Consider the following 24,543-nt stretch of genomic DNA (forward strand, 5'->3'; position numbering starts at 1 on the left):
TTGAGTAACTTTTTGTCTTTTTGGCTTTTTTTGAACTCCCCAAACTTGACCTAAGTGGGTTAAGAAAAACCCAATGGGCCTTAGGGGTCATTTGGGAACATGAGTTAAATGTCAAAAGTTAATTTTTAATCTATTTTGAATCATATCACTTCTCACATGAAATAGTAAAAAAAATTTTAAAAATTAAAAATTAATTTTTAACCATCTTCCGAAAACACTCATTAATTATGAAAGAAACATATTGGGCTACAGAGGCCCAAAAACATTGTGGCTGATTTTAAGATAGAATAAGGTCAGATCAGATTCCAAGTACTGAATTGTATACCTAAAAGAGTCAGGCCCAACATGAGCAGTCTAACCATAGAGCCAACTTGTTAATGTTATAATCGCTTGGTCTGTTTTTGAATTATTCCAATTAGAATCTTTACTTTTTTATTTTACTTTTGTAAATTGATAGGAAGTTAATTATAAAGATTAAAAATATTAGAAAAGAAATTAAATTTTTTTAAAAAAAAAAAAACCATGAATCCATTGTGAAAGTGAGCATTAGAATGACTCTATTGGTGAAAAGGCCCATCAAACATCATAATTATGGAAAGGGAAGATAAGTATGTGATGACTAATGGACCCCTCAGATGGCCACAAAGACCAAATGGAATTTGAAGTCTGAAATAAAAGGAAAAGAATGTTACCATTTCTCACTCACCACCACACACAAATAAAAGAGACAAAAAAAAAAAAAAAAAAAAAAAAAAAAAAAAAAAAAAGGAGTTCACCTTTATAACAAAAGAGAGAATATTCAAAAATAATATCTTTGCAAAATCTTTATATTATGAGCATTCCCACGTAAATTTTGATCATCTCTATTTTATTATGGAATGAAACTTTTCATTTTATTTTTTAAAATTATAATATATTGACAAATTTTAAAATCAACGGTCTATAATTGTCATTTCATTATAAGTCTTAGGCCAAGTTTAGCATCTTTAATAAAAGTCAAAAAGTCACTATCTTATTTAAGTCACATCATCTTATTTAAGTCACATCACCTCTCTATCACATCACTTCAAACTCAACCCATATTTCATAAAAAGTCAAAAAGTACACTTATTTAAAACATCCCAAACAACCCATAAGCATTCCTCTAAACTCTTTTAATTAATCAAAATTTATCCTTTCCCTTAGAAGAATCACGTATACCTTTGGCCAATGAAATGTATGTACAAAATATATTCAATGACAGCAACCTATGCATTAAAGTTATTTAACTTAAACTAAAAGAAGATATTTATGAATTACTAAATATATATTTTCCAATTTCTATGAATATGTAGCTTATGGCATGTTGTAAGGTAGGTACAATAATGTGTTTATTGTCTCAATCAGTCGTATTATTGCTTAGCTAGTATAAAAATACGATCAATCCATCCTTATCAATTTATAATTTATCTTAAATGTGTTTGTGTGATAGAAATTAAATTAATAAAATGTGAGATTCATAAATAAAATAAATTTGAACCATTGATTATTTTCTCTAGATAAATTCTGAGTTCATAAGAGTATCAACATTAAACTAATTAAAATTTTGTTATATTTTAACTTAAAAGGTACTTTTTCTATTTTGATTTTACATCTTTTTAAATATATTCTTTAACAAACTCTCTATTATTTCTCTATACTATTTAAATATTATTTTATTCATTTTAATTTATTTTTTATAAACTCTACACAATTAATTCTAAAATATAAAAAGTAATACTTTTTAATGTTTAGTTAGACTAAATCACTAATTATATTTGTTGAGTCAAAAATCATCAAATTGAAAATGTATAACTTAATAACTAATTTTAACGCAATAACTAATTTGATATAAGTAAAATTTAGAAGTAAAATTTAGTGATTTATTTACTATTTTAATTAAAAAATATAAATAATTAATTTGATGGAGATTATCGGTTTGTAGTGTCACCAAGGATCCTCTAAAGTGAAATTTCTCTAAAGTTTCCTAGAGTGCTACATTGTGTGGTTGAGATTAACTGGCAAGTCACATCAAAAAAATTGATGTGACTTGCCAGTAAATTTCAACCACACAATGTAGCACTCTAGGAAACTTTAGGAAAAAATTACTCTAGAGGATCCTTGCTCTTGTAGTGTGGTTGTTGCAAATATTGGCGTGCTGTTTGCTCTGAAAAAAGTAGACATTCTTGGCGTCAGTGATGAGACAGTTGATGGATATGTATGGTGTAATTTTTTTTAGGCTGTCAGTTTGTTTAAAATAAAATAAGTAAAAAAATAAAAAAATTAGAAAACAATTTAATTTTAATGAGTTTGTTTAGTTTGAAAGTGATAGAAAGTATAAGAAAATTAGACTTTGTTTGGTTTGTTTTTTAGAGAGTAATTTTAGAGAAAATTTTCAAAATTTTGTTTGGTTTGGGTTTTTGGAAAAAAATTTCAAATTATTTTCTTTTTCAGAATTGGAGTCACTGCTGTACCTCATTTTGAGGTGCTTTATGGATTTATTTTTATAATCTGAACCGTTCATATTGTAGGGTTTGTTGAGTACTTCATGTCAACCAAAAATCATATCAATTGGATATCAATAACTATATGATTGATAACCAAAAAAATAAACAAGAAGTTTTTCTTTTAAAAATAGTACAAAAATATGTAATTTGATCATATGGTTATTGATATCCGATTAATATGATTTTTGGTAGGCATAAAGTACTCAACAAATCCTACAAAATGAACGGTTCAGATTATAAAAATAAGCACATAATGCACCTCAAACTGAAGCACAACCCCAATTCCTTCTTTTTTCGACACATCAATCAATCATTTTTTCTCTCTCTCCTCTCATTCTTAATCATTTTTTCTCTCACACACATATACTCAACTACAATAAAATATCAAATCATCCCAAACTCCCATACTCAAAAACTATTTTCAAAATATACAACCAAACAAACTAAAAAAATTTCTAAACTCTTTACCTAATTTTTTTTTTGAAAATTTATCTCTCAAAACCAAACCAAACCAAACACACCCTTAATTTTTGTGTACAATCTATATTAGCATTATAACTAATTTTTTATTTATTGTAAAAAAAAATAAAAAAATAAAAATAGATGTGTGGGGTATCTGTAACTAAATTTTTAAATTTTTCTAACAAAATTTTCATCTTAATCAAATGCTTATAAGAAAATATATATTTTTCTCTATTTCTTTTCTTTTCTTTCACTTCATTTTCTTCTACTTTCACTTTCTACCCAATTTTTTTTTCTAATCAAAGGGAGGCTTAGGGAAAGACTATATGCACTTTATAATTAAAAAAAAAATGATATAATTTCATACTTTTTGAGTCATAACTATATATAAAAAATAAAAAAATATCATAACTAAATACCACATAAAGTATAACCAAAAATCTTATAAGTCATAATTAAAATATTGTCATAACTAAAGAAAAAATAATATAACTAAGAGTATATGACACACCCCTTAGTAGAATTTTCCATTTCTTTTTATCATATACCCAACTTTATAATATAACATTTTCATAAATAAATGGGAGAGATATTGATCATTTAATAATCACAAAAACTTTATTATTGGCCTGATGGATAAGGTTGTCCACAGTTATGCTCCATAAAAAATTATGCTCGATTGTGTAATTAATTTTATACAAGCATATATAACAACTCTTGAACTTTGATTTGTATTTAGAAACAAGATACTTAACAACTAAGCACTCAAGCATGTGCTAAGAGTACTTATAGGGCTAATAAAGGAAGAAAGACATGAAACGCTTGGCCATTGTCAATAAACAAATTACAATAGATATTAATCACAACACAAAACTTGCATGTAAATCCTACTTGAATGGGCCTACTTATAACATTGCGTCTAACTAATATGTTTGTTAATTACTTTTTACTAGTATCACTCACATTATTGAAAAAAAAAAAATCTTGACAGTCCTAAAGTTGAGAAGAATCTCAAGTAGAGTGGTAGTTCAACTCTACTTAATTAACCATCAATCTTCACAAACAAATGATCCAAGATTGATAAATCAATATTTTCTTATTTATCCCCAAAAAAAAAAAAAAAAAAACCTGAATATTTTCCAGGAGGAATTAAGAAAAATCAAAGACTACTTGTTGCTCAAAAGGCCTTCTGATAAAGCCCATGAATCCTCTTCCATGACTCTTCCCTCTGCATCTTCAGCTGCTTATAGAAGTTCCCAATGAATGTCTCAGCTTTTGTAAAAAGCTCTTGCCCATTAACATCCCCAACTTCTTCTCCTTCAACTTCTTCTTCTTCTTCTTCATCATCATTATCCACCACCTCCTCTGCCTCAGCCTCACCGCCTCCTATAAAGAAAATACTCGGCATTGAGGGACATTTCTTCACCTTATGCACCGTCATAGCGCCGCTGCCACCAATCTTCTCCGACAAGCACTTTTCCACCACCTTGGGCTTTTCAGGAGCGGTGGCTCCACCGGTGGCATTGGGTGGCTCCTCTTTATGTGGAGGAGATGATTCTGAAGCAGCCACCGGCTTTGTGGGTTGTGGTTTTTTGTCATCTGTGGATTTGGAGAAGACTGAGAGAAGGCCAGCTTCAGCTCCAAGGGCTATGATGAGGAGGTTGAAGACAAAGTAGAGATAAGTGGCCCTTAGTGTTGTGGGTATGAGAGGTGTGGTGATGAGTAGTAAAGCTATTAGAGAGAGCTTTAGAATTTGAGACTTCTTGGACTTGTCCATGGCTTTTGTGGAAGGTTTGTGGTGTGGAGAGGTTGATGAGTGTAAGGTAATGGGTAAATGGCAGCTGTGGTAGTTGAAACAAAGTTAGGGATTTGTGGACTTATATATACATGAGAGAAAGAGAGATGTCAGGTAAAAATAGTATTTGACGTAATTAAAAATTCTATAAATAAAATATGTTGACTCACATCCTTATTAGATCGTTAAGCGATAAATGGTGACATACTTAACGTGTATTGCAGTTTCACGTTGGCCGTAGCCAAGAGTACTACATAGACAATATTGCATGATACTTCAAAAATATCAAAATTAAATTTGTTCACCTATCTTACGCGTAGCAAAACATCAATCTCCTTTTTATTTATTTATTTATTTATATTAGAATTCAGTGTTTTAAGTGAGGTTTAGAGAGAAAAAAATGATCAGAAAAAAAAAGGATAATGTTCATTCACCTACCAGATAAATAAAATCAGACTCAAGACTCACCTAGGTCAAGTTGAGAGTTGAGGAAGGGAAATCCATTGTTGTCAAACTGGTCCATATACAAACTGGTCCATACTTGAAATGGTAAAATTTTTTGTCATGGCTTCTCAGATTCCAGCCCAATAATGTAGGGTCCACCCAAATCTGCAAATGGAGAAATCCAACGGCTGTTGTATCCAAACTCCCTGATAAAAGGATCACACTTGGATCAGTAATCTACTTTACTATACATAATTCAAAAAGGTGAAAAATGTTGAGATGATTCCATCCAACATCTTAATTCTAGCTTAACTCGTTAGCAATATATTGTAGATCACTACTAATACGTCTACGCCAACTGAGTTAGGTGGTTATGATTGATCTCTATACAGGCCATGCACATAAAAACTAATCATAATCAACTATCTCAATAAATTTTGGTAAATTTTGGTGTAGTAATCGATTATACACCATGTTGATATACTTTCTTCTACATTTCATTCAGGTTAGAAATTTTTGGGATTTTGATATAGCTAGGGGAGAGTAGACAAGAGAACATGAAAAGGAGGGAAGAGATTTGAATTCAATTGGACAATATTTGATAAGGTCGGTGGCCGCATATTCTGATTCCCACTTTTTCTTTTTTCCAACAAAAGGGCAGCCCCTTATCAAAAAAACAAAAACAAAATCAAAATCAAAATCAAAATCAAAAGGGCAGCCCGGCCCAGCCCTTAGCTGGTGATGGTGAATGTGAACTTGCTATTGTATTAATTTTTTATCCCAAAAATAAATAAATAAAATAAAAGCTAAATTGTTGTTAATTTTTAAAAAAATAAAAATAAATAAATAAGCTGCCTCTTGCGGGCCCTAGAGATAGAGGGACCCACAATGAGGCCTTTTATAAGATCTTTGTTTTTATATTGGGCCCCCAAGTGGAGGTGAAGGTAGCTTAAAAGTTCCGATGGAATCTCTCCAGCATAATCCCACTAATTAGTGCTCACGTGGTCCATTTTTAATCCCTACTTGCAAGGCCCACCTGCCTCTGTAGTGGTGCCAGGTTTTGGGCCTCCTAACTCTCTCTCTCTCTTTCACACCAAGAGTAAAAATTGTCCCAAAATTACCGACCCTATCCTATTCAAAAAATTTAATAGATTTTCTATATAAAAAATAAAAATAAAATTGAATGGGTTTGGATTTTTTAATGGGCTGCCTCAGGCCCAACTGAAGCCCCTTTCACTTTTATCATCTGAGGGTGTTGTGTTGTCCACATTCACATGTTTTTTCATATTCAAATGGCCTTTTCCTATTTGGACTATTTTAGATGGATCTTTATGTTCAAAGGTTCTATTTTGAAATGCTTTAGTTGTTTCCTATGAGTATTTAAAAATATTGTACTCAAAAAAAAAAAGAGGATCAGGAACATGAAATGGATGATGACACCATGAGTCAGCTACATCTTACTTTTAAAATTGCTTTCTTGTGGTGAAGATGTGGCATATTCTTTGCCATTTGTAGTTTGGGTTTATCCAAAACCTGTTCAAAGCTTTCTTGACTCTCTTCTCCTAGCTTGACTTGATGCACTAGAATATCCATATGGATAAAAACAAAAGATTACACACACTAAATAGTATATTATTTAGTATATTAAGATAAATTATGACATTATCACTTTTAAATTATAGATTCACTCATTATACAAATTATAAAGACTCAAATCCTCTAAAATTGTAAGGTTTTCCAAGTCGGTTTAAATTGATGGTTATGTTTGATTGGTAAAAATGACATATGAGACTAATCTCTCACATGGTGCGATTAGCATTTCCGTTGGGTAGGATTGTTAACTCGAGTTAAACTTACATTAAATCATTAAAAATTCATTTAAGATTATCATATAATTAAGTCAAATTTAAACATATTGTGAACCTCGTGAATTTTTTAAACTTAACTCGATAAGCTTACCTGTCACCATAAAACTGTATATATATTTAAAAAAATAAAAACCCAAACAACTCAAACTCAACTTAATTTAAACAACTCAAAACATCACTCATTTACAACTGACTCACATTAGACATCACTTTTCGTGAAAACATGACTTTACTCAATCCTAGGTGTAGATCCCCATATCCTTCTGTTCCAAGTAAATGGCTTCCACACTTGTCCAATTTTCTCTTTTTAGCACTTGGGACATTGCATAATCTAATGGCTAAAGCAACCTCTCTCTAATTTGTAAAACAAATTAAAAGCACTAATCAACAATGTCAAAAGGGAATGCTCACTGTGCACCGTCCAAAAAGCATATCTCTACCAACATTTAGTGTTAATGTTATCCATTAACACTAACCCAAATAGTCAGTTACCAACAAATCACGTGTACCATTAAGTTCAAGCACAATACCAAGAGAGTCTAATCCAGGACAACCAAATTAATAGTCCGTCCCAAAATTCCAGGCAGTTTGATTAATAATTATTGCCAATGACTCCATACAATAGAAACCAGCAAGCCCACCTACATTTCAATTACATAATCATACATTTTATGTCAAAAAACCAAAATCAATGTATCCCAAACAAATATTCTTTCCAAAGGTTAGTTGAGGATATTTGGAACTCTAATGCCATTTTGCTTTGTAGATAGATTGCAAGTCACAGAGTCGTCACATCTTTCACCACCTACTGATGTGATACCAAAATTGATCATGAATTTCCTTCACAAGTTTCGTTATCTATTAAATGAAAAAGCACAAAACTCATCCCTTCCTATACTCCAAAACTTATCTATGTAAAGATGCACCTACAAACTTACTATAGGGAAATCAAGCAAAGCAATATAGATACCTTCGAAATCATATTACATGTTATATGCTCACACAAAGTGCATAAAGAAGCTATACAGAGCACAGATGTGCACTACAAAGTTTTTGCATATGTGCAACATGATACACACACACACACAGATTTACAATATTATGCCTTGTGATTATGATGGCGCCTGTATCACTTCAATCATTTTTCTGCATGAAGTGGGAAGCTGTATACTCGGATCTTAACAGGGTGGGGCAGTCACGGATGATTAAACAGTACTCGTTAGCTGAATCAAAGGAGGCAAATGAAACATACTTCGGGGGATATTTGAAAGAATATCCCAAATTTTCCTTCAAATTATAAGGGATATCTACAAATTTAGGGTAATTTTCTAAGAATTTTAAAACCATACAATCCATTTTCAAGACAAGAACTAAGAGCAAGGCTTCTCAAAAAGTTAACAGTACATATCCGCAGCAAATTTTCATATCAGAACCAAGTTAATACGAGTTTGAACCACAAAGTAAAAGAAAATCATCACCAGCAAGCACTAAATTACGTTCTGTACAGCACCTGATATTCATCATACAACATAGGACATCTGGATTATCAATAGCTATATGAGGATAACAGGAGAAATCAACATTTCAAGTTCCATGAAAATATTTTCAAAATCATTCTTTAATCTTCTACATCCTAGCAAGCACTGTCAATCTAACACAAACCGAACAGAAATGACAATCACACATTATGAGAAAATACAAAGATATGGAATTTATGTGGTTCTTATCATTTTTAAATAAAACATGGCAGAAATTTGAGGAGCCTTCAAAAACTATTTATTCACATTGAAAGCACAGAAGTGAGAGTTGCAACCAAGAATTGTGCATTATCCTCTGATTCTCCTTCATGGCAAGATTAGCTATGAGTTGCCCTGGCAATTGACCAGCTCAAAAGCCTCTTGAAAGACATAATTAAATAGCAATCGCAGTACCATATCCTAACTGGCACTTCTCATGAGGCATGCTACTATAAATCCTAACAAAGCACCTGCAACAACCTGTAACAATTTCATTGGGAAAATGATTTTTGTATAAAAATGAAGAGAATCTGATGAGGATTTATATATATATTTTTTAAATGAAAATTTTTATGAGCTCATAACTGTTAAGTAGATGTGGTAAGCATTTGTATTCAAGCTTTGTTATGAAGTTTTAAGTACCTATAATTTTAAGAACTTCAAACAACCCGACTATCATGACTGCAATTTAAAATCCTAGAAGTTTCACAGATTATTTTGTTGATGAACAAGATCCCATCATCAACTATAATTACATTTGTAGATGGTTGGGTGTGCACGGGCTGTTATGGAAGGCATTGAGATGGCATAGAGTTGAAACAGAGAGAAAGAGTGACAATGGAGAACCAGACCCACTAAGCTTGCAAACGGAGGGGGATATTATTCTATTGCATGAATTGAGGTGGATAGCTCCTATTAAGAGGAGGGTCTGGCTTGCAGGCCAGCTCACGTGCACACTGTCATGAGCTTGGTGAAGGCAGAAGGGAAAAATTCTCATCCCCCTTTGCCCGGCAATCCGAAAGTTGTATTTACCAACAATGTTGAAGACTCATAACTGTCAATGGTTGCAACAATAGTTAGATGTGCTCAAAGCTATGCTACATGGACTTGGGTATGAGTGTTGGGTGCAAATGTGCAACATGGGGTTGGACCCATCAAATCTCTAATTGAAGGATATGAAGACTAGTCCCCAAAACAACAAAAAGTTGTAAAGAAACCTCTCTCTTTCTCTCATATGGATAAGAACTCCGAGTCCAGTTCCGCCGTTCAAGCTTCGACTAGGACAGCTAAGTCCACTGAGGAAGAGGACCACCTAATCCGTAGTACCAAGAAGATTAAGAGCTCACTAATCTCGGAAATCAGTGAACTAGAAAACGAAGTGGAGATGGCTCCTGCACCAACAGATGATGAGCTAAGGCCTCAAGTATTGTCCTCTCCGAGCAGCTTACCAGTGAAATCCTTTAAGGAAGCTCTGACCACGACGAAATTCAGTGCCTTTTTGTTTGAAGACTGAATGGAGATGCTCTCTTCAGATGAAGAAGACGATGAACAAGAGGGACATCTTGATACCGAACAACCACTCACGGACTCCATGAATGTACCCACTCTCTCCCTTCCCAAAAAGCTCCTGCAAAAATTCGTAAACTGTGGGAGAGCGCTCTAATTATCAGACTACTGGGGAAGAGTATTGGTTACAACATGCTCTGCACTCGCGCAAAAAACATATGGGGCTTCAAGACGAGTTCACTGCCATTGATTTGGGTTACAACTATTTTTTATTTAAGTTTTATAATCAAGAAGACTATACTAAAGTGTACACTGGAGGCCCCTGGGTGATCATGGATCACTATCTGATAGTCAGAAAATAGGAGCCAAACTTCAAGCCTTCGGAAGCTTTTGAAACCACAACTGCAATTTGGGTTCGGTTTTCGGAACTTCCGATTGAATACTACCAGGATAAAGTTCTTTTCGCGATTGCCAAAAACATTGGGAAACCCCTGAAGATAGACTGGACAACCGCAATGGCAACCAGAGGTAAGTTTACACGAGTTTGTGTAGAGATGGACCTAACCAAACCACTGATTCCCAAATTTTTTCTGGAAAAAAAATGCTATAATATAGAATATGAATCCCTCTACTCTTTCTGCTTCCTTTGTGGACGAATTGATCACCGGAAAGAAACATGCAGATTCCGATCGCATACTGCACAGCCGGCGGGGGAAAAGGTAACCGTTACAGATGCAGTCTGCGGAGATCCTGTCGCTGAGACCAACGGTAACCTGCAACATCAAGAAACTTTGGAAGAGGACTTTGGGCCTTGGATGCTGGTTACCAAACGGGGTAGACGACCTGTTCAGCACAGGAAAGCTCAAGAATCATCTGGCCCAGCAACCAAGCCCAATAAGTTCAGATACTTAGAAGGATCTCATGAGGGACAAGGAGAACAACCACGGGGCCGCAAACATACCAGAGTTGGTGCCGAGAAGGACATGAGCAGCCATTCAACCCCTCTAAATCCCAACCAGACCTATGAACCCAATGATAGAGATAGGATGGCCCTGAACTTAACCCCATCCAACGAGAAAACTAAGCTAACCCAACATTTACCCATGGTTACCCGAACTGGTGCTAGTACATCGATGCAAGTGAAGGAGCCTATTGCAGAGGTGTCAGGCCCTGAGCACATTGAAATAGAACACCCTCACAGAGGAAACCACCCACACTCTGGCGTGACTGACATGATATGTGTCCTGGATACTAGTACACGTCAAGAGGAATTGACTTCACAAACAGCTATAGCTACTCTATCTCACACAACCAACTGCACTCCAAATAGCACTATCCCTGGTGTTAGACTTTCTCCAGTACTCACGGACCCATTGTTACAAGAAAGAGAACCCCCCGACCCAGGAGAACAACACAATGGAGAAGGAAGGAGTAACGAATTCAGAGGCACAGAGACTTCATGTAGAGGAGCATCTAAGACAGACCAGCTCGGTGGGGCTGTTATTAGAACCAGAGAACGAAGCTCTTCACCTAGTCGTTTTCGACTGGCGGATAGAACAAATTCGGTTGATCATCGAGCCAAGTTGGGGGGACAATCGTCCACATCCACTCCACTCAGTGCAGATGGCCTCTCTCAGATCAACAGAGGACAACCATCGGAGAATACGTAGTATCATAAACCTCGAAGGTACCACCCCCCCATCATTCCCTTTTATGGATTTAATCCGTCTTTTATTCTGGAATTGCCGCGGTGCCGGCAATAACAAATTTAAACGTAACCTTGTGGAAATTGTCAAGACCCATAAACCAGAGATTCTGATCCTCATGGAAACCAAGGTGGCCTTCAGCACCATGAGTGAATTCTTTAATCAACTTGGATTCACTGCCTCATGTACGGTTGATCCCGTAGGCAGAGTGGGGGGTATATGGATTGTTTGGGACACAAGCCAAGTGAATGTTAGAGCCTCTACAGTTAGTCCACAAGTCATTCACGCTACTGTACATAAGGAGGATTATGAGGAATGGGTACTGGCTGCTGTCTATGCTAGTCCCAACCCCAGCCTTCGGGAACGGCTTTGGCAGGACCTTGAAGATGTAGCACACTCCACGCAACAACCTTGGCTGGTGGCTGGAGACTTTAATGACTACGCTAATCAAAGAGAAAGGAGGAGTTTCTCAGCTAGTCAAAATACCAGTAGAACTCAAAAATTTCTTGATCGGGTGAATAGCTGTAATCTAATTGACTTGGGCAGTTCCGGACCTCGCCTGACATGGACGAACAATAGACAAGGTATAGCTAACACCATGGAAAGACTTGACCGAGCTCTGTGTAATGCGGAATGGAGGACCATGTTTCCCGAAGCCACAGTGAGAGTTCTTCCTAGAACTTATTCTGACCACTCCCCTCTTGTCGTCTACACTCAAGGTATGCACACTTTAAACCCCCGTAATAGGCCCTTCCGTTTTGAGGCTGCTTGGATGTCTCATCCCGACCTTATTAATGTTATTAAATCCTCTTGGCACTGTATGAACAATCAACTCCTTGGCTCTACTGCTGACTTTACTAATAGAGTTACTGAATGGAATAAGAAGGTATTTGGTAACATTTTTAAACGCAAACGGAGACTACTCGCTCGAATTGAGGGTATTCAGAAAGCTCTTGCTGAAACATTCACGCACAGTCTTCAAAATCTTGAAAACATGCTTATTAAAGACTATAATGAGACTTTGCTCCAGGAGGAAATGCTTTGGTTCCAGAAATCTAGATCCAAACATATCACCCTTGGAGATAAAAATACCAAATATTTTCATATCTCCACTCTGAATAAAAGACGCAAGCTTAAAATTAATGCCCTTAAGAACGATGATGGTAATTGGGCTAGTGACACAGAGGGGATTAAAAATCTCATCCTTAACTATTTTAAAAACCTCTTTACTAAAAGTGACACTCAACATTTAGATCATTGGAATAATGTCACCCCTGCTAAATTCTCTAAGGAAGATAATGATGGCTTTTTGAAGCCGTTGTCCAACCTGGAAATTCTTCAAGCAGTGAGAAATATTGGTGCTTTTAAAGCCCCTGGTACTGATGGTATCCAGGCTATCTTCTATCATAACTACTGGAGTATTGTTGGCAAGTCTGTGTGTGAGTTTGTTAAGGCTTGCTTCCATAGCAAGTCCGTTCCTGATTCTGTTAATGAAACTCTCATTGTTCTTATCCCTAAGATCGACAATCCTGCCAATATCAAACAGTTTCGTCCCATTAGCCTCTGCAATGTTACCTATAAGATCATCTCAAAAATTGTTGTGAATAGAGTTAGGCCTCTCCTTGACAGCTTGGTGAGCCCCAACCAAAGTAGCTTTATTCCGGGTAGAAATGCGGTTGATAACATCATCGTTACCCAGGAGATTCTTCACACATTGAGGCATAAAAAAGGGAAGGAGGGAGGTATGATTTTTAAGATAGATTTGGAAAAAGCCTATGATAGATTGTCTTGGGAGTTTATTAGAGATACTCTTGTGGAGTTTAATATGAACGACGAATGGATCAATCTCATCATGAGTTGTGTCTCTAACAGCAAATCCGCTATTCTATGGAATGGAGAGGTTCTGGAAGGAATTAAGAATGAGAGAGGCTTGAGACAGGGTGATCCACTCTCCCCTTACCTCTTTGTCCTTTGTATGGAAAGACTCTCTAACATGATTAGTTCCAAGGTAGAAGGCGGCCAGTGGAAAGGGATTAAGGCAGCTCGCTCTAGCCCACCCATCTCTCACCTATTCTTTGCGAATGATCTTATTTTATTTGCCAAAGCTGATCTCTCCAACTGTGATACTATCATGTCAGTTCTCTCTGAATTCTGTGCAATTTCTGGGCAACAAATCAACCACTCCAAGTCCAAACTGTTTGTCTCCCCCAATTTAGCTCGTAACAAAGCCCTATCCCTTAGTTTCCATAGTGGCATCCCTTTAACCCAAAACCTTGGTAAATGTTTGGGTTCTCCTATGCTTCATGGTAGAGTCAACAGAAACATGTTTAGGGACACCTTAGAGAAACTTCAATCTAGGTTGTCAGGTTGGAAGGCTAGAACACTCTCCTTAGCTGGTAGAACAACTCTTATCCAATCTGTCACCTCTGCTATACCCAGTTACAATATGCAGACCATGGAAATTCCTAGAAGGGTCTGTGATGAAATGGATAGACTGAACCGTAATTTCCTATGGGGTGACACTGATTCTAGGAAAAAGTTCACCTAGTTAACTGGGAGAGTGTTTGTATTAGCAAAGACAAAGGAGGTCTAGGTATTAGAAAAGCAAGAGATCAGAATGCTGCTTTATTGACCAAACTTGGATGGAAGATGCTATGCGACAGGGAGAAATTATGGTGTAAGGTGTTGCAGTCCAAGTATCTGGGGAAGCACTCCTTTTTTAGCTGGCCCATCAAGAGAAGTTCTTCACATATCTGGAAAAGCATATGCAAAAATAGGGATCATTTGAAGAGGGGAGTTAAATGGAATGTGGGAAATGGTGAGCGCATATCTCTGTGGGGTGACTGGTGGTGCGGGAAACAAGCTTTATTTAATTCCTACCCCCTCCAAAAGAACAATACCCTCCAGAAAGTCAGTTCCATCATCAATGATGAGGGTTATTGGGACATAGGTGCTTTGGACAACATTCTCCAATCCCATGATATTCAAGAAATTCTTAAAATTCACAGGCCTCGATTTGTTACATACACAGATTCACCTGTTTGGATTGGATAAACCTGTGGCAACTTCACTACAGCATCAGCCTATCAAATCATTACAGCACAAGAAAGTGATGGGAGGGCTTGGACATGGCTTTGGAAATTAAAGATTCCCCAAAAACTGAAATGCTTCCTGTGGCTTATTCTAAAACAGAGGCTGCTAACAAACCAGCTGAGACTTGTGAGGAACATGACCACATCTGACATCTGTCCTAGATGTGGGTTGACAAGTGAAGATTTGAATCACTTATTCAGAACCTGCACCACCTCTCAAAACCTCTGGATTGCAATTAAAGATAGGAGTTGGTGGGAGGAAGGATGTGATAGGCCTATTCTTGAATGGATTACCTCTAATGTGAATTAAAAGTGACTATTTTCATAAAAAATGGCAACTGGTTTTCATAATTACTCTTTGGCAAATTTGGAATGATCGCAACATATTAGTGTTTGATAATCTCAATCCTTCCATTCAATTCAGTCTCAAGAGCATAAGGAACTATGTTCATGAGATTGATGAGGCCTATCAATCTGTCCTCCACCCCAGGCCCCATCATCCTAGACTAATTCATTGGCTTTGCCCTTCTGCAGGAACTCTCAAACTGAATGTTGATGGCTGCTCCAAAGGCGATCCAGGCCAAGCTGGTTATGGGGGGCTGCTGCGGGATGATACGGGACTGTGGCTCTGGGGTTTCTATGGAAAATTGGGGCACTGTTATAGTCTTGAAGCGGAACTGTGGGCTATTTACAGAGGACTCACAATATTATTCCAAAAGGGCACCAAGGATGTGGTTATTGAATCAGATTCGGAGCTGGCCATCAATCAGTTACAGAATGGCCCGTGCCTTAATTCTCCATATAAAGCTCTCATAGAGGATGCGAAATTCTTGTTGAAAAGATGCAACTGCTCCCTGCAATATACACCAAGGGAGGGAAACAAGTGTGCTGATTGGCTTGCCAACATGGGTGTATCACAAGATGAACATGTTCTAGTCCTTGAAGAACCCCCTGAAGAAGTGAAGGCACTGCTCATTGCTGACATGACTGGAACTAGTGTTTTGAGGGATTAGTTTTTCTTCTGTCTTTTGTTTTCCTGTGTTGTTTCTGCTCGTCTGGTTGTTTTGAGCTTCCTTTTGAATCAAAAAAAGAAGACTAGTCCCCAAAAAAATCGCAATTTATTTATTTTGTGGGATAAAATGGTGTTTCATGCACCATATAATGCCAAAAAATAAAAAATAAAAAATAAAAACAAAAACACTCCACTCATTTTATAGCAATTAAAATATATATATATATAATGGTAGTCTTAATACAATCATTTAACAAATTTGAATTGAAGGGTATGCTTGCCAAGTGCATATATGATGAGAATTGGGAAGTATCTGAGACAATCACATAGCCTAATCCAAGTTTCAAGTGTCCGACAAGGGTACTTGATTTCTTTTGGAGGGTCCATGTAATAACATAGGCTTAGAGTATGGAGGAGTATGGATCATATCATGTGTTTATAATCTAGATTGGTGTTATTGTAAGGATCGATCTCTCTCTAAACTCTCTAAAACGGGTCAAGGTATGAGTTCCTTGAGGGAGGATGGGAGTTGGGACAATTACCTTAATGAACCCTCAACACTAGCCATTATTACACAAGACCCAGAAGAAACCACGCGATGATCATGGGATCGCTTGGGTGCCTCATGACCACAACACCAACCCAGTAAGAGTTGTAGACCATGCTCTCGACCTAAGCAAACATAATAATATTGTGATGCCTTTGGAGAACAAGTACAGATCATAGAGGATGTGTATTTGATTAGAGAACTGCTGGGCTAAGTCAAAGAAGGACCGAGCGCAAGGGTCATGTTGAGATGGGCATGCTTGACCAGAGAGTGTAGTCTTGGAGAAAGGATATGCATAGGAAGGACATGCTTGGACAAAGAAGGGTAATGTGTGGAACCAAGCTCATGGGTGATGATGACATGGTAAGCACGTGGAGATGACGTGGTCATATGGCATGCCATGTAGGAGAACCAAATACATGTACCCACAACATTTAACCAATAGAAGCCTCATTTCAGTTGGTGCAATAACATTACAAGAATCACATTCAATCTTTAAAAAAAAAAAAAAAATCAACATTATTTGCTACTAAATTTTCCTATTTTGACAAAAATAGGTGCCTAAACTGTCTCCAGGTCACTTGGCATCTTATGCAACAAATGCATCATTCCACACACATGAGCAAGCTTAAACAAACTCCATAAAAAAAATTAAAAATTAAAAAAAAAAAACATCCAGGATACACGATCATGTACACAGGATGAGCATGATTAAAATATACCTGAAATGGAGTATGACCAAGTGAATGTTGCAGAGGTTTAACACTAGAGATAGTGTGTTCATGAGGCAGCTCTCACACAATTTGATTCAATAACTGCAATAAGCATCATATAAACATTATTTCAAAAAGGGAATAACAGAGAGAATTTAGCTACATATTCTTGGAGTGAAATGTCTATGATCGCACAAGATATTACTTCAGCTTGCCAACCAGCATGAAGTCTAATGCCAGATGCATCATACATTACCTATATAAAAAAAAAGATGATTAGTCCAGGAAACCAAACTCCAAGTGAATGAATGCAATCGATGTCCCATGCAAACTGACAAGATAGATAACATAACAGTAAATCACCATATGATATCCAACATATCCATCTGCCCATGAAGCAGAGAGAATTATATAATGAGTATCAACAGAAATCCTCAATCCTCCTATACTTGGAAAAATGTTTTTTGGAGAACTACCCTTGATACTAACTGAGCTAAGCTTTTCTCAATGGATCTGTTTGTTTGTCAATATAAACACAAATTGTATAGAGACCAGGCAAACGCCTTTTCTCATTCAAATAAATGTGGTTTTTTGGTTCAAAATGGTCAAGCTAATCAACCATTCCAGTCAACCAGGTCCAAGTTGAAAAGCATAGATACTTCTAAGAAGGTGGCGTGTCTATGTTAGACATTCCCCAACACTCGTCAGACACTTCCCGACAAGTATCATACACACATCCAAACATGTTCTATTATTTGAAGGGGGGAAAAAAAACTTAGGATTTAATAATAAAATAAATAAAATGTATAACTATACCTATTAATCCATACATCGTCCTCTAAACTTCTTAAATCCATGTTATATTGTATATTTTTATTAACTTTGAATGAAATATTCATATGTATGGCATACAATAAATATTTTTTATAAAAAACATATATTTTGCACATGTCGTCCATGTGTTGTATCTTGCATTTTTTGTGTCGGCGCGTCCTTGTTGTGTCCAAGTATTGTTAAGTGTCCATGTCCAAGTAGTGGTTGAACAAGTTTCTTAAAGAACTATTATAAATGACTACAACAGTATCCGAAGATAACAAGCACAATAATCAAATTTATGATGTCCCACAAGAACAAATCTAGTAATGTATAATTACAAGTATTGACTCCCAAGAGATAGCACACAATACAGCATTACAAGCATTATATTCTTCAATGGACATATCTTATTTACAAGAAGTACACATTTTCTTTTCGGGACCAATAATGATCTATTTTTATAATGAAAAGGGAGTGTGCCAGACAATAACTTCAGAATTTCATTAAGTTCCATGTAAAGCATTAGCAAATTGAAAGAGACTACAAAACTAGTTTGCTCCATCCAGTTCAAAAACATCACAAAATAAGAATTACTACCTAAGCAAGCACGGAGGAGAAAAAATTAATATAAAATCAAGAGGAAGACCTGGTTGAAAAAGTACATACAACATGCATCAAAACAACGGCAATAGCAAATGTTGATCCTCCAGTTCCTTCTTGTAAACCAATAGCTGCTGTAAGAGTCGTAACAAAGGCTGAATGTGATAATGGCATTCCACCTGAACTAACCATCCTTCTAGAATCCCATCTCTTCTCCCAGAACCCCCCCCCCCCCCCAAAAAAAAAAAAAATGAAAGAACAACGATAAATCAATCAATATTTACAACTTCCGAATAGCGTAGAACGTCAAAAATAAGAAACAAGATTGATTCCTAAAATTGGATATCATGTTAATCCAATCATACAAATATGAGATGAGGATCAATAATTAAAAGAAAAAGAAGGTTACTTCTATTAATCATTTTCGAACATTAGAAACTCAATTTCAAATTTGTACTTCCATGATCCTTCTATTATTCTATTCTCCAAGGGCCAGTGGCACACGTTGCATCCATGCACGTTACCACAAAAAATCTCCCTGCATCTCTATCCAGCTCATCGATAAAGAGACTAATGAATAGTGTTCAACCCTAACCCTCTCTCTCCCACATGGAAGTCTTGTGTGGGGGGGAAGATAAGTTTGAAAGTCCTTCCTCCACTCCAAGAAATGATAACCAGAAGAAGCTAAAAGAAAAAATTGACAACTTGAAGTTGGCAAGGAACGCTTCTTCAAATGTGATGAGTGAGATGAGAAAGCCTAGCCACCATCTCTCAAGTAACAATCATAATTTTCCCAAGCATGGGCAAGGAGGTTGCTTTATAAAATTAACCTATCCTCTCGGATTGTGACAGATTGGTTATCTTTTGGCCTAGGCTCTCAGGTTCTGAGAATTTTTATTTTAAAGTCTAGATCTTATGGGTTTTATGGTTGATAAGCCTACCCACCATCTCTTAATTAACAATCACAATTTTCCCAAACATGGGAAGGGAGGTTGCTTTACTTAATTAACCTATCCTCTCAGATTATGACAGATTGATTATCTTTTTGCCTAGGCTTTTGGGTTGGGCTCAGATTGTTACAGATTGATTATCTTGTGGCCTACGCTCTCGGTTACTAAGAGTTTTTATTTGGAAAACTAACAAATCAGTGTATGTTTGGGAAAAACAATTCAGATTAATGGTAAACTTTACAACCTTTAATTATTAAGGTCATAAGCTTTTTCACAAGTTTGTAATTATTTTGAAAAAGTACAATTGATTTGTAATTTCCCTTTTTATTTTAGGGTATAGGTTTTGGTCCATGACTTGTGCATAATGCCCCAAAAGGGTCTTTCATTGAGTATATCTTTACCATTTGGTTAATTAAATGTTCACATTTAAAAAAAAAAAAAAAAAATCTGGTAGCGTTTGGTAGAGTTTTAGAATTATGATTTGGGAATAGAGTTGTATTTTGAGTTTGTAAGTTTTGAAATGATGATTTGAAAAGAGAAAATTTGCTTGGATATGAGTTTTGAATTTTTAATGTGACAAATGAAATGAGAAAAATTGTTTGGTAATGAGTTTTAAAAAGAGTTTTCAAAAACTTATAACTCATAACCATACACAACTCAAAACTCTGTTGAAAATTCTATTCAAAACTCATAACCAAACGTTTTTTAACATTCAATTCAAAAAAATAATTGTCATTTTGGTCTAAAAAAATAATTTTTATATTTAAAAATATCAAAAACAAATATAATTTTTTTTTTCAAATAATAGGTAGCAATTGTTTAAAAAAAAAAATTACAATGTTTTAGTCAACCGACCAGACGTCTAGGGGTGACCGAGTAGACCTAAAATTCAAAACCCCTCATAATGGAGAAGACGAAAGAGAGAGTAGCCAAACGTGAAAGACAAATATGTTTTGAAATGTGTGGTAGAATCATATTTTCAAAACTCCATCCAAACAATGCATGCAACCGGATGGTGGAATTATAATTACAAAGTTGCACCAAACGCAGCCATTTCCAACATGAAAGCATAATTTTCACCCAAATCCCTATCAAAATCGGTGGTGCTACATGCACCAATTGGTGTATCCTAATTATAACATTATTATTATTATTGATCTCACACATTCTACTAATTACAAATGCAAAAGTTTCTTAAATTATCCCACGTCATCAACCGGTAAGTGGTGTATATAGCATTATTCATCAAAGAAATTAAAATCAAGAAATTAAAATCGAATAATAAAGCAACAATAATTAGTGCCACAACTATTGTTCTTCACCAAAGAAGAGAGATAAGGAATACCAGGCGATGAAGGGCTTGAGAAACTGAGCGAGTGCACAGGCGAGGAACGCAGAGAGGAGAGGGAGGTTAACAAACGGGTCTGATGAATATGATCGAAGACTTGACGACGCATCAGTAACCGTGATAACCTCGTCCATTGCACACACACAGAGAGAGAGAGAGAGAGAGAGATAAATACTTCAATAGTTGCTTGGAGGCTCTTAGGTTTGGCAACGAGAATTGCACATTCTTCGTTTAATTTGACGATGTCGCAGCGCCGCCGTTGAGAGGGTGGTAGGGTTTAGTTTGGGATTGGAAATTTGTGCACCGACGTCCGTATTGGTGGACGCACACGGCACAGTTGGACAAAAAGGAGTGGTGATGGTTGACTGCTGGTAATGGAGGAACATATATTTACCAAAACCAGGGGGTCTTCAAATAAGAAAGGGCAAATTACAAACGGGTTGGTGAAAATACAAATTTTTTTGAGATTTGAGAAATTATATTTTGTTATCTTAAGTTTATATTTTCATAACAAATTATTTTTTAAGATTTTTATTTTTATATAGATTTTTTTCTAATTTTTTTTAATTTGTTATAAAAATTTGACCTTCATAATTTGTAATTTTTCAAACCTCAGGAGGTATTGTAATTTGCCCAATAAGAAAAAAATTTCTAAGTAGGGATAGTCCATATCTTTTTTTAACTATACGTTGAATAATCATTTCTTTTATCATTGAATAATTAAAATAATCAATTTTTATTTTTTTAATTTTATTTTATGTTTTAATGTTATAGCATGAATGTCCATATTGATATAAGTTTATTTTTTTTTAAAACTGATTATATATTAATTGTAAATTGTGAATATTCATATTATATTTTAGTATATGTTTTATTTTTTTGAAAGTTAATTGCATATTTGTTATTTTTGTTACTATACTTATTCCTTGAACATTCATTTTTATTACCATTGAACAATTGAAATAGTCAATTTTCACTTTTTTTAATTTTGTTTTATATTTTCACATTACAGTGTAAATGTTTACATTGGTATGAGTTATTTTTTTAAAACTAGTTGTATGTTAATTATAAATTATGAACATTTACATTGTATTTTAGTATGAATTTTATTTTTTTGAAGATTAGTTATATGTTTATTGTTTATTGTGAACATTCACATTGTACTTTAATATGTCACTACTAAAAAAAATACTTTTTCGACCGCCATAAACCGTCGCAAATAATAAAAAACAGTCGCAAAAGACTTTTTGCGACGGCCCATGCGACGGCAAATGGGGGTCGCGAATATGGGGGTGGCAAATACTTTTTGCCACGGCAAAGCAACGGTCGCAAATTATTTGCGACCACCTAAACTACTTATGGCGACCCCTATTTTGCCGTCGCAAAAAATAAAGAAAAATACTAACATGATCTTTGGCGACCATCTTGTTACCGTTGCAAAAAATTAAAAATAAAAATAAAAATAAATAAATAAATAAACAAATTGTGAAACATTAAAGCCCTTTTACATATCCAGCTGTTTATCAAACAAATTAGACAAATCAAACCCACAGCTAACCTCTAGATATTCTTCCTATTTTCTTCAAATATTAAAGCTTGAACAAAATAAAAACAAAAAATGTCACAATTAAACAATTAGACCATTGATAGAAGACATATATGTTCAAAACATGGTTCAACTACCATACACTATGCTTCTTGAAGAAAGAATTCAGTTAACCCTTTTTGCATAAGCAGTTAATTCCCACTGTTTACATACCCATAAGACGCTTGTAAGTTTCATTTTTTCCCAAGAAAATATCAGAGTTGGCTTCTTGCTTCTCATGTTTGGCTATAATAACCTTTTTCTGAAAATCCAATGGTATATCCTTAGGTAGCTGTGCTTGCAATTTGTCTTTGTCTGCATTTATTGATAGTTCCACGCATTTTGGATCTTTATTGATGCTTAAGCTCTCGTTCTTGATAGTCTCTGCATCCTTAGCCATAGAACATCTAAGGTCTTCTCTAACATCCTGCACAGATTAAATCACGAGACACCAATCATACCATAGAAAGCAGAACTCAATTAAGTACTTACATTCAAAAAGGCGGTTACTTGCTCCATAAGAGATGTCGGAACACACTCAAACTGAAGTTCCTTCAACACAGCCCACCACAACATAACAAAAAAAAGAGGGGGGGGGAATCAGAAAGTGAAGAAATCCAAAATGAGCTTAAAAAGAGATACTTGCAAATTAAAACGCATTGTTAAAAGTTATACTTTATGAGACATCTGAGTTTGAAAAAACTTGATCAAATTTGATCAAATTGAGAAACTTGATGAAATTTAATTATATCTCTAACCTCAACCCGATTAGAAAAAATTCCAGCAGGGGTAACAGAATCCTTGGGATTAAAAGCATCAAGAAAACCTTCCATTGATGCTCGTAAGCTGCAACAGAAGTAAATCGAATTAGCACATGGAGAGCATTTTGACAATTATGTAAAAACTGAAAACAAATTAATTAAACATATACTTTGGAAAATACCAAAGGAGCTATATTTGACCATCACCAGCAAAACATCTATAATTGGTTCATACCTTACCTTTAATGCCTTTGGTATGCTGTGGAAAGGTGCATGATTTTATAGATATCCATAAAAGTAGATTAGTAGTCACCAAAAACTAGCAGAACAGCTTATGCTTTCTTAATTCCATTTGTTTATAAACGAGTGATATAGGATTTCAGCAGCTAATATGCAACTCAACTCCAGAAGAAAGCTCAAATCTCTACCATTTGGGGTTGAATTCTAGTTAATAGTTCATATCTGTCTAGAGCCACATCTTCCAATCATTGTCTGGAAGCATGTAGACCCATGGGTGAATGAGAATATGCAAGACACCAAAAAAAAAATGTAGGCAGATAGATGACGCCCCGAAGAATGTATAACAAATTATAACTGACATGACAGTTTTATAGCTCATACTAGCCTTCTATCAGGTCTACATTTTTGTTCCAGGCATTTTACATTAATAACCCTGGTCACTACCAAAAATATTAACTTCATGGAGCTAATGAAAACATTCAACTAGTTAATCACATTTGACATTGCTACCTGTCATAAAATCAGTTTGAAGCAGACACAGTAAGCAAGAAAAGCAATAACAAATAAACAATCTTCTCAGAGCAAATATTAGTAAAAAATAGGAAATAAAGGACCAGACATTCGGATGGTTTTGATATACACCATGACAGAAATAGAAACCATAAGCCTCAAAAGGAAGCAATTCCTCTCAAAAATGCAACACACCAACAAACAGAAAAGCTGAAGAAGAAAGTTATCACTGTGAACAATCAAAGTTAAGAATTTACATGTGGAAAAATATGGATAAAATAAACACATAACAAATTTATTGAAAAAATGTCCGTGATGGCCATAAAATTTGACAAATCTAAACTGTAAAAAGATTTAGACCTTAAAGTTAAGAAGCTGATACATAGAAATGGCAAGGAATCCAGAAGTTCATTCTGAATGGTGATGACTTGATGTAACAAAAGAGCAAATATATATATATATATATGCTAGAAGTCGTGCCAATACAACATAAATTGATGATTTTGAATGGAAAAAATTATAATTTTACCCTTATAATTAAGACAA

General features: G+C 35.3%; 1 protein-coding gene across 13 annotated transcripts; it reads right to left on the reverse strand.

Annotated features, from left to right (window-relative positions):
• Positions 1–3,816: 3,816 nt before the first annotated feature.
• On the reverse strand, positions 3,817–18,813 carry LOC114308607 (uncharacterized). 13 transcript variants are annotated; one of them, XM_028254219.2, is made up of 5 exons: positions 18,670–18,813; positions 17,393–17,443; positions 17,197–17,289; positions 5,251–5,432; positions 3,817–4,828 (listed from the first exon to the last, which is right to left on the reverse strand). In XM_028254219.2, exon 5 carries the CDS (start codon positions 4,762–4,764, stop codon positions 4,165–4,167), a length of 600 nt encoding a protein of 199 aa, XP_028110020.2. In that variant the 5' UTR covers positions 4,765–4,828; positions 5,251–5,432; positions 17,197–17,289; positions 17,393–17,443; positions 18,670–18,813; the 3' UTR covers positions 3,817–4,164. The 13 variants fall into 13 exon arrangements, 5 of the variants coding, with proteins under 5 accessions (XP_028110020.2, XP_028110018.2, XP_028110021.2 ...); XM_028254217.2 differs by having other exon boundaries at positions 17,383–17,443; XM_028254220.2 differs by having other exon boundaries at positions 18,650–18,813.
• Positions 18,814–24,543: the final 5,730 nt, after the last annotated feature.

Source organism: Camellia sinensis, chromosome 8 (assembly GCF_055761805.1).
Source record: "Camellia sinensis isolate YWXY chromosome 8, ASM5576180v1, whole genome shotgun sequence".
Taxonomy (NCBI): domain Eukaryota; kingdom Viridiplantae; phylum Streptophyta; class Magnoliopsida; order Ericales; family Theaceae; genus Camellia; species Camellia sinensis.

Excerpts from the sequence above, each read along its gene's own strand:
- LOC114308607 (XM_028254219.2), bottom strand. The coding sequence starts at position 4,764 with ATGGACAAGTCCAAGAAGTCTCAAATTCTAAAGCTCTCTCTAATAGCT.